Genomic DNA, 11,513 nt, shown 5'->3' on the forward strand with positions numbered 1-11,513 from the left:
CAGAACAGAGAGACCTCGTAATACACCAAGCATTGCAGCCTTATGCACCATAGCCAAGATATGGAAACAACTTATCTGTTCATCAACAGATTAGTGGATTAACAAAAAATGTGTATGTATATATATAAACAGACTCAGAAATGATAGAGATGATGGAATTCGCAGATACAGACTTTAACACTGCTATTTTAAATCTTATAAATATTATCAAGGAAAATTTGGACGTGACGAGGAGAGAAATGGAAGCTATACAAACGAGACCAAAATAGAACTTCTAGAGCTTAAATATATAATATCCAAAATTAAAAATACACTGCATGGGATTAAGAGCAGATGAGATACTGCAGAAGAAAAGATCAGTGAACTTGAAGAAATTGCAATATAAGCTACCCAAGATGAAGCACTAAAAGAAAAACTACTAAAAAATAAATAGTCACAGTGGGCTGTCAGGTACTATTAAGCAGTCTAACATATGTGTAATTGGAATCACAGAAGGAGAGGAGAAAATGGGGGAACTAAAAAATATATTGGATAAATGAATTTTTCCAAATTAGGTGAAAACTATAAGCCCATAGATCCAAGAATCAAACAACACTTAAGCAAAGACACAAATGAACAACAACAACAAAAAACACACCAAGTTACCTCATAATCAAATTGCTAAAAGTCAATGATGAAAAGAAACTCTTAAAAGTAACTAAAAAGATTCCACTTCTAGCCAAGATAGAATAACAGGACTGGATTTACCCTCTTACTGAAAAAATCTAAAAACAGACAGCATATGAAATAACAGATTTTAAGACACTTGATATCAGGCAACAAGAACGGTGCTATCTGAAGGATGAAAAACAAATTAGGTAAGCTCTAAAATTGCTCCAGCTTACTGCTTTGGGTATACTACCGTGAGGTTCTTACGCTATACGTGCAATGGTATAACTCAGCATAATAATGGTGACGATGGACTGCAGTAGTTAAAGATGCACACTATAGGGGTGGCCGGATGGCTCAGGTGGTTAGAGCGCCAGCCCTGAAAAACAGGGTTGCTGGTTCGATTCCTGCATGGGATGGTGGGCTGCGCCCCCTGCAACAAAAGATTGAAAATGGCAACTGGACTTGGAGCTGAGCTGCGCCCTCCATAACTAAATTGAAGAACAACTACTTGGAGCTGATGGGCCCTGGAGAAACACACTGTTCCCCAATATTCCCCAATAAAACAAAAATTAAAATAAAAAGATGTATACTATAAACCTTAAACTAACTAGTAAATAGCAAACAAAAAGCTATAGCCCGTTAACAGAGGAGATAAAATTGGACTCAATTGATCCCAAGAAAGGAAGATAAAGGGCAAGTGAAGTCAGAAATAAGCAGAAGAAAATACTAAATATAAGATCAGAATTTAATTAAGTGAAAAACGAAACAATAAGGTCAATTTTATCAGAAATTAATCCAAAAGCTGATTCTTTGAAATGATCTATAGAATTGTGTGTGTGTGTTGTGTGTGTGGAGGGTGAGGGTGGGAGTGGAGGCGGTAGACAGATTGATCAGGATAAAAAAGAGAGAAGACATAAATGATCAGGAATGCAAAAAAGGGCATTACTACAAATCTTACAGACATCAAAATGATAATAAGGGAATATTATGAACAACTTCATGTCAATAAACTTGACTTAGATAAAATGTGTACATTCCTTGAAAGACACAAATTACCAAAGCTCACTCAAAAAGAATAGCTAACCCTTCCTAAAAGAAACTTTAGGCACAAATGGCTTCACTGATGAATTCTGCTAAACATTTAAGAAAGACATAATAAAAACCATGCATGACTCGTATACATTACAATTGGTGAATTTTACTTTATGTAAATTATGCCTCAATAATTAAATGTTATTTTTTAAATAACATTTTAATAATCTATGTAATTAAATAATTTAATAATTAAATGTTATTTTTAAAATAGAATGTATGACAGACTTGCTGGCCCATAGTGGTTTTGATAATAAAGTTAAGACAGTTTGCAGCATTGGAAACTGGTACCCCTAAAAAGCTATTGAGGAAAAAAAAAAGGACGTGTGACTTTCCCAATGGACCAGATGTGAGCCATCAGGAGCAACTACCTGCATAGAGCTGTATTAAAACCTGTCCAAGAGCGCCACCTGAAGGAAAGTTGAGACCTTAGCAGAAAGAAACTGAAACCTGAACTGCTTGTGAGCTTATGGTAGAAGTCAGTAAATGCACACCAAGGGACCCACCTGCAGAGGACAGACCCGATAACGGTGTGGGTTAGAGGGTTTTGAAAGAACTTACAAAAGAGCCCCAGTAGACAAGGAGTCAGCTTTATACACATACCAAGCCTGGAGAGATTGTGTGGCAGCTCACACAGTACTAGTCAGAATAAGACATTTCTTGCCCCTTTCCTCCTCCCTCTCTCCCATTTCAACTCTGGAGGCACAAAGAGCAGCGTAGTACATGAGGAAGAGAATCTCAGGGTGTGTGAGCAGTGAGGAGATGGGAAATTGAGAAGGAGTTAATCAGATACACACACACACACACACACACACACACACACACACACACACACACGGAAGGTCTGAGCCAGAGAGAGACGATGACCAGGAAAGTCTGCTTGAGGGAACTGGAGAGAACTTAACTGCTGGGCCCATATCCTTTCTCGCCTCTGGGAGCCCTTCTGGATGGAAGGAGCCGCCAGGGCTGCTGGAGGACGTGCTCTGTGGACTGGGGACGACCATCCTTCAGCTGTTCCATGGCTCCTTGCTGCCCTCCCCCAGCACACATGCCTCAGAAGAGGTACTTAGTGACTGCCTGATAAATGCACCTGTGAGCATATTATTATAAGCAGCAATTCTCAAACCTGCCTACACATTGGAATCACCTGAGGAGATTTAAAAACTACATATCATGATGTCTGAGGCTCATACTGATGCCATTGGTGTGGGGCTGGGTGAGGAGCAGCATTTTGGTGTTTTTTTGGTTTTCTTGTTTGTTTTTTAAGTCACTGGTAGTGATTCCAGCTGCAGAAATCATTGGACTAAGGGACTAGATAAGGCAGTGGTTCTCAGCCTTAGCTGCATATTGAAAACACTTAGTAAGCTTTAAAAAATACTGATGAATCTCCAACCTAAAGATTCTGATTTAATTATTTAATTGGCTGCCTGAGCTTACCAGGTGATTCTAATGTGCAGAAACGTTAGGATAAGAGAATAAATCAAGAATGAAATGGGGAAATGGATGAATCTGTAGTCCTACACTTCAGACTTAGAGCCACCGTGTGTGTGTGTGTGTGTGTTTGCAGAGCTGGGGATTATCCACATCATTTTAGCATTGTGATATTGAAGTCCACAGAACAGACAGCAAGGAACTCATGTGTCTTGGAGGGTCCACTCTGTACCAGGCACTGGCCTAAAAACTGTAAATGTATTTCCTTGTTGAATCCTCACAATAATATGTAGGAGGATAGATATTGTTAGACACACTTTTACAGAATTGGAGTCAAGACTCCCAGAGGTTAAATGATTTGCCTGCAGTCACATAGCAAGTCAGTGGCAGAAACTAGACCAGACCCAGGTCCTGAAGCCAATGCCATTCCCAACTCCTCCTAAAAGGACTGGCTCCGTCTGCCCCTGGAGCCACCTTGGCCTGACCACCATTCATCCCCAGAGCCTGTCTGGCATCTAATTGGAGCTCAACTAATAGGCATCTCTTGGGATGTAGGAACAGTGAGGTTCAGGCCCAGAGCTGTGAGTGTGAGAAAAAACACGTGACCCTATCAGTGGAGGTCTTGGTCCCAAAGAGCTTTCTGGGCATATCTCGAAGAGCAGGAACGTTGACTGGGCAGGGACCAAAGAATCGTGTCTGGACAAAGGGAGCCAATGCCAGACTGAGGATGGGGCCGGAGATGAGGGCAGCACACACCCCTAAGGTTCCCAACTGCCTTTTCCCAGGAAGGAAGGTCTGACCTTCATTCTGAGACAACAACCTTCCTACATTGTGTTAACAGAAAGTGAAATCAAATTATTTTTATAAAACGAGAGCAGATGGTAATTGTGACTTCCCCCCCCACCCTTGGCAAAAGAAAAACATGGCAACCTATGCTGGTGTCTCCATTTGTTGGTTGGTTTGTTTTTTTAATTGGGCCATGGAATCAGATAATCTGGAAGCCAACGGTTTCTCTGCGGGATTGGGGATGGAAACCAGCTTGTGGAGGGCTGCGGGGAAACAATGAGAAGCAAGGAAGTGGAGACAGCAGGTGTAGATGATGATTTTTTGTAGATCAGCGCTACTCGAAGTGTTTCCAGGACTGGCGAGAGCAGCATCACTTGGGAGTTAGGAAAACAAATTTCTGGTCCCTACCCCAAACCTGCAAAGTCAGCCTCTCTGGGAATGGAGCCCGGCAACCTGATTTAACAAGCTCCCGAGTGATTCTGATGCACACCAAAGTCAGAGAACACTTTACCTGCTTGTGAACAGGCCAAGAGAAAGGGAAGTGGCTGGAGAGTCAAGTGGGATGAAAGGATGATTTCTGTGGTTGCTGCTCTACTGTTGAAAATAGTGATTTTTTAAAAGCTTTTTGTTTGTTTGTTTTATTGGGGAATATTGGGGGACAGTGTTTCTCCAGGGCCCATCAGCTCCAAGTAGTTTTCCTTCAATCTACAGTTGAGCTGGAGGGCGCAGCTCAACTCCAAGTCCAGTCACCGTTTTCAGTCTTTAGTTACAGGGGGCGCAGCCCTCTGTCATGCAGGGTGTCATGCGGGGTCTCTGGTCCCGCTCCCCACATAAGAACGCAGGATATGGTGAGGCCAAAAAGGAACACCCACGGAGCCATAGATGGGGTGGTTCATACCACTATAGTCTCGCTGGCAGCTGGGTTGGAGACACAGGAAACAGGATCCACACAATCTGCAACCTGCCGTCCGCTTCTCTGCCAACCAACCAACCCCACTTGCTAACTGCAATCCACTCTTGCTAGCTCAGCCACCATCGTCTTGCTAGCACCCATTTGCTGCTTCCATAGCCACAGCAGTTATATTAGTGGCCAGTGGCTCACTGGTTACAGCTGATGGCCAACTAGCCACAGCTGATGGCCATCCAATCACAGTTGATGGCCATTTACTACTCAAGTGCGCACCATTCCATGTGAGGGCGAGAGCCTGGAAACTGCACTCCTGGCTCTGTCCCCACACCACCATCCCATGCGGGAATTGAACCGGCAACCTTGTTGTTGAGAGCTCGCGCTCTAAATAACTGAGCTGTCCGGCCACCCAACCGGCCACCCCAAAAGCTTTTTTTTTTTCCCCAAAAGCTTTTTAATGAAATACAATACACCTCCAGAAAAGTGCACATATTGTAAACGTACAGATGGTGCATTTTCACAATCAGCGTACTAATGTCACCAACATGGGATTAAGAAACAGAACATCACCAGCATCCAGAAGCCCTCTCAAGCCAAGTTCAGCCGCAGTAGCTGCAGATGGCCACCACCCACGCTGGGCTTGGAGGTGCCTCAAGAGGCCAAGCCGAAAACTGAGGCTGGCTATGGCTAGTGCCAGGCTTCGGGCTGCTCAGCCAGAGGCACAGGACATGTTCAAGCCAGATGCTGCTTATTTGGGTTTTGTGAACCTTTCGGAGTTTTAGGAAAGTCCGCAGTATGATCCTAGATAGGCCATTTGTATGGAAAAGCCACTAGACGAGGCTCGGGTAGGCTCGAAAGTTGGGTGGGGCAGGATTTCCAGGAATCACCAGAGCTGGGTGAACAAAGGGTGTTAGCCAGGTTGTTAGAGACCCAGATATGGCAGCCGCCTGTGGCTGCACATACGGGAGGGAGGAGGGCTCATCAAAGAAACAATGGCTTCTGCAAGCTCTTCCATCTGGGAGAAAACTGCCCCTCCAGCCATCGCCCTGAAGCCAGATAACTCAGTTCCTCCCTGTCCCTGGCGACTTTCGATTTGCTTCCCCAGCGCTGGAACTCAGAGCAACTGAGTCCATCAGGGAGTAAGTACGTGAGTGGGCCTTTTAAGAGGAGCCCCTGGGACTCTAGGAGACCTCCATCTCACTCAGCCACAATCTCCACTGGTTTTCAGAGACAGAAGTTATGAGGACTTCTTTCCCTGGCAATGGAACCCTGGGCGGGGGAGCCTGGTGTGGGGCTTGGACCCCTCATTCCTCAGTGGAAACCTCCGCAGTTGGGATATCTCTCCTGATTTTTATTTTTCTATTGTGTGCTCACCACCCAGAGTCAAAGGGTCCTTCAATAGATGATTGGATAAAGAAGATGTGGTATATATACACAATGGAATATTAATCCCTCCTGATTATTAATGGTCACATGTGGGTGTGGGACCAGCGCGTTCCATGTTTCTGTCCCTCCTACCAGTCTCAAGGTGGCTTCTTCTGTATGTCCATAGTTGTAGGGCTTCAGTTCAGCTAGACTTCAGGTGATTCTCAATGCCGGTTTTTCTGTAGTTTAGTTGTAATTTTGATGTGGTCGTGAGAGAAGGTAAGCATAGCGTTTACCTATTCCGCCGTCTTGACCAAGCCTATTCCCGACTTGACGTTTAAAAGTTGTTGAGAAGGAACCAGTAGAGAAGACGTGAAGCTACAGGAAAGAAGGGGTCAGTAAGAGAGTGAGGTCCCTGGGGAAGCAGGAGGCAAGAGGTGGAAAGGTTTGGGCCAGAACCAGAGGCAGAGAGTAGCTTTTCCATTGCATCAGATGGGGAGGAGAGAGCGATGTGGAAGGTGGGTTTGTAGGAAGGGGTGGATATTGGGGGCTCCTTCCATCAGTCTTGATGTGTCCATGTGATCTAGGAGGAAGATGGTTCACTGAGAGTGCAAGTCGGAGGGTTTGGGGTTTGAGGCAGGGAAGAGGGAGAAGGTTTGAAGTGGTCATAATAGAGTGGTCAGCAGAGAGATGACTACAGAATGGATATGACTGAAGTCCATAACTTGTCCTGCAGCACTCTTTGGGGTCCTTGATGTGAATCACAGAGTGAAGGAACTTGGAAACATGGTTTCCAGGCTGCAGGTCCCCAAGAGGCCTGTGGCGCCACCTGCTGGACAAGAGCCACATGATGTGCCTTCACCACTAGTTGCTCCCCAGACAAACCCAGATCCTTGGCAGGGCCTCAGGCTGACTCTTGACCCCAGCTAGAGACCAAACACCTCCTCACAGCAGAACCTACTCACATGCTGAGCCCTGATTCAAGCCACAATGTAACTGTAGTTCCAATTCAAGCTCTACTGTCCCTAGAGTAGAGTCCTGAACAGGCCAGGGGATCCAGGGGCTGCATCACTTAAGAAAGGGAACCAGCGGGCATCCTGGGTCTCAGGGTCTATGGCTGTGGCCCAAGGGCTGTGTCCACCGAGCTATGTCCGCTGACAGAGTGCCCGGCCATGAGCCCCTACGGCCCTGTGTCCTAATGGGGCAGACTTATGCGCAGCCTCGCTGGCCCCATGACCTGCCTAGACCTGTTCTGGATTCCACGGCACCCTTCCCTAAGGCTGCCTCCACCTCCCTGGCTTGGGCAGGGCCTCCTGAGACTCAGCTGGGAAGGCTGGCAGGCAGGCAGGCGAGCTGAGGCGGGTACCGCGGGGCCATGGAAGTCACAGCAGAGCCTGTGGTCTACCAAAAGCTGCTGCTCTGGGAGCCGAGCTTGGAGCCTGACGGGGAAGAGGAAGAGATATCAGAGCTACTCGTCCCCGACCCCTGGAAGTCCCAGGACTCCTATGGGTGAGTCAGGGAGTGGTCTGGGCACCTGGCAACTCGGGCCTACAGCTGGTAAGTCCCTCCCTCTGGGGTCCGTAAGGGGAGAGGGGGGTTGGGTCACACAACCCTGTGCTTGGCTCAGCTCCAGGAACTTTCTGGTTGAATAGGGGGAACCTGCAGCCCCAGATCTGGCCTGAGCCAGTCAACCCAAGGTCTGTGTCTGAAGGAAAATTTGTACCAAGCCAGCCCTGCCAGCTGCTCTGTCAAAGGTTCCCAGACCCCACCCCCTAGTTCAGGAGGCACCTGCTGAGCAGGTTGGGGCCTGGCCACACCTGGCCGGGCCCTGCTCCTCAAGCCTGCCAAACCCCCGTCAGGCCTGCCTCCAGCCAGGTTCAACCCTGCCTCTCCAACCTTCTCTCCAGAGATCCCTCCCTAGCTGTCCTCAGTTTCCCCAATCTTCACGTCTCTGTCTAGGTTACACCATCTACCAAGAGGCCCTTCTCCTTGGCAAACTTATATTCCTCTTGCAAGCAAGTTCAGTCTTTCCGGAAACAGTCCCTGGGTTTTCTTGGAGCTCATGGGTGTCCTCCTACCCCAGCCCTGGCTCAAGATACCCCTCTCTGCAGGAAAGGTGGTGTTCGGCCTGGGATCTGGGCCCAGCTAGTTGCCACCCTGCTGCTGCTGGTTGTTGGCTTCTCCCTGGCCACATGGCAACTCCACACCAGGGGTAGCTCTACAGAAACCTTTGGCTCTGTTGCCCCTCGACCCAGTGGGCACTCCCACCGCCCCGGCGTATACCACCACGGTGCCATCATCAGCCCTGCAGGTCAGTGATGGGAGCAGCTCGGGAGAGGGGAGGGGCCAGGGTCACTGGACCCAGGCCCCTCCCCATGACAGTCCCTTCCTTGCTGCAGCCGCGTGCTCCCACCTGGGCCAAGAGCTGCTCGTTGCTGGGGGCAATGTCGTGGATGCCGGAATTGGAGCAGCTTTGTGTCTGGCAGTGGTGCATCCTCACGCCACCGGCCTAGGTCAGTGACCCACAACCCCAGACAGCGACTCCAACCCTGGGCCTCATTGGTGACCTGGAACCCAGGCATTCAGTGGGCCTGACCTCAAGGCTGTTTAGTGAGCATGACCTAGGACGTGGCCAGTATCCCCACTCTAGGCTGTGACCCTTGATCCCAGGTCTCTGTGGTCTTGACCCCAGGTGGGTCTCCAGAGTTAGTCAGTAACTTCTGACCCCAGGCTAAGTCAGTTGCCCTTTACCTGGGGCTACAGAGTGACCCTGACCCCAGTCAGTGCCCCTGACCCATGTGTGACCCCTTTGTCTCCCCCAGGTGCCATGTTCTGGGGCCTCTTCCACAATGGCTCCTCGGGCAATTCAACTGCCCTGACATCAGGCCCAGTCCAGACACTGGCCCCCGGCCTGGGGATGCCCTCGGCTCTGCCTACCCTGCGCTTGCTGCACACACACTTCGGCCGCCTGCCCTGGCCACGCCTGCTGGTGGGCCCCACCACCCTGGCTCAAGAGGGCTTCCTGGTAGACATGCCCCTGGCCAGGGCTCTGGCAGCCCAGGGCACAAAGGGTCTCTGTCCACTACTTTGCCACACTGACGGGACCCCCCTGAGCCTTGGGGCCCGAGCCACCAACCCAAAACTGGCAGACGTGCTACGCAGGGCAGCACTTGCCCCAACCCCCGACTTTGCCAACGATGCCCTATTGAGTCCGCTGGCCAGAGACCTGGGGCTGGATGGGTCCTCAGCTGAGCCCATGCCCACCTTGGAGCCAGCACTGCAGCTACCTCTGGCCCAGGGCATCCTGTTCACCACCCCCAGCCCCTCAGCTGGCCCAGAACTGCAGGCACTGCTGGAGGCAGCCCTACAGTCTAGAGGGGCCCGCCCTGACCCCTGCCTACTACCCCAAAAAGCTACTGTGACCCCCATGAGCAGCGTCCTGGCCACCGTGGACAGCAGCGGCTCTGTGCTCCTTCTCACCTCCTCACTCAACAGCTCCTTTGGCTCTCGACACCTGTCCCCAAGCACTGGGGTTCTACTCAGCAACCTGGTAGCTAAGTCTGCAATTAGTACCTGGTCCTGCCCCCTCATCCTTCGTACCAGCCTAGATGACACAGAAGCCGACGTGTTGGGGCTGGTGGCTTCAGGGACCCCTGAAGTGGCCAGAGTCACAACTCGCGCCCTGCTCAGCCACCTGGCCGGGCTCCAAGCCCAGGCCCAGCACCAGCACCAAGCCCAGCAAGGACCAACAGAGAGCCCCAACCTGTGTGGCCAAGGGACCGTGCTCCAGGTGGCAGTCCATGCAGAGCATGCCCACGTCTCCAGTGTCCCCAATGGCTGCTGCCCCTTCCAGGGGTTCTGAGGGGCAGGAGCAGAGCAGACCCAGCAGCGATGGAGTGCATAAAAAGTGTGCACCAATCATGCGCTCACAGCTGGCTCAGGCACTCAAACTCTAGCCTGTTCAGCTACTTGAACTGGCTCTTCTCAGCTAAGGAAACTGAGGATAAGAAAAGAGTACCAGGGCCTGGGGTCAGCCCTGAGTTCAGATCCCGCTCTGGGAAGGAAAGGTAAGAGAAGGCCAAGGCCCTGCCTAGGCTCAGGACCCCGTGGGCAGGGCAAGCAGAGCCAGGGGTGCTGCTGGCCTCTCCGCCCTCTCCTTCAGGCCACCCTCTTCTGATCTCCTCCAACGAGGCTGGAAACAAAATAAAAAGCAAGTCTCCCAGACTCCATGTTCCATTCCTGCTTCTTGGTTCATTTCCCATAAGTCTTTGAGGTGCCTGGTGTCAGGGCTTCCCCAATGGGCAGCACAGGAGACCCTCACCCAGAGACAGAGCCTGGGCTGGTGTCTTTCAGCTCCCCCTGCTCTACTCACCTCCTGCCTCCTAGGGCACTACACCTCCAAGATAAACCTCTTAATCTCACTTTCTAAAGCAGACAGCAAAACCAGGAAGAGGCTGAGAGGGTGAGTAGGAGATGCCCCAGGGGCACAAAAGAGGCAAGAGCTGGGTGTATGGAATTTAAAGGCCAGGTTCAACGCTAACCTCCCCGAGGGCTAGGGTCTCTCTCACTACAACTGTCCAGGGACAGCTTCTCAAGTCCACGACGGGGGTGACCAGTACTGTGTTTCCCCGAAAATAAGGCCTAACCGGAAAAGAGCCCTAGCATGATTTTTCAGGATGACATCCCCTGAACATAAGCCCTAATGCGTCTTTTGGAGCAAAATTTAATAGGAGACCCGGTCTTGTTTTCGGGGAAACACGGTAGTACCTCACGCACACATTGTAAAAGGTATGTCTGATTTAAAAGAACTCTTGATCCCACCACCTCCACCTCTCCCCCAGCAAAGAAAATTCTTCCTGAGCTCAGTAAATGGCACCACAATCTACCCATTTATTTTAGCTCCAAATCTGGCATCCCTCTTTTTTTTCTCCCTCCACACCCATCACCTCCTACCAGCTCCAAACTAGCTGAAATTTTACTTGTTCTCCTATCACCTTAGTCCAACCCACCATTATCTCTAACTGTTCTTCCTGCGTCTACCTTTGCACTCCTACATAAATTCATACCCCACACACAGCTGCAGAATAACCTTTTAAAAATTTAAATAGAATCAAGCCCAGCCCATCCATAAAACCTTCCAATAACCCCACCGCACTCAGAAAAAAGTCCTAATTCCTGAACTCCTGGAGTCAGGAAGAGCAGAAGGACCGGGTCGCCCCAGCCCCCCGCCAGCGCCTTCCCCCTCCCGGCTCCGCCCCGCCCCGGCTCCGCCCCCAGCCGA

The 11,513-nt window shown here is 50.0% G+C and overlaps 1 protein-coding gene across 1 annotated transcript; it reads left to right on the plus strand.

Annotated features, from left to right (window-relative positions):
* The first annotated feature begins 6,444 nt into the window (after positions 1 to 6,444).
* On the plus strand, positions 6,445 to 11,503 carry GGT6 (gamma-glutamyltransferase 6). Its single transcript, XM_033089274.1, has 4 exons — positions 6,445 to 7,741; positions 8,344 to 8,543; positions 8,632 to 8,745; positions 9,055 to 11,503. The coding sequence occupies exons 1-4, from the start codon at positions 7,608 to 7,610 to the stop codon at positions 10,092 to 10,094; spliced, it is 1,488 nt and encodes a 495-aa protein (XP_032945165.1). The 5' UTR covers positions 6,445 to 7,607; the 3' UTR covers positions 10,095 to 11,503.
* Positions 11,504 to 11,513: the final 10 nt, after the last annotated feature.

The sequence above is a fragment of the Rhinolophus ferrumequinum genome, chromosome 21 (genome assembly GCF_004115265.2).
Source record: "Rhinolophus ferrumequinum isolate MPI-CBG mRhiFer1 chromosome 21, mRhiFer1_v1.p, whole genome shotgun sequence".
In the NCBI taxonomy this organism is placed as follows: domain Eukaryota; kingdom Metazoa; phylum Chordata; class Mammalia; order Chiroptera; family Rhinolophidae; genus Rhinolophus; species Rhinolophus ferrumequinum.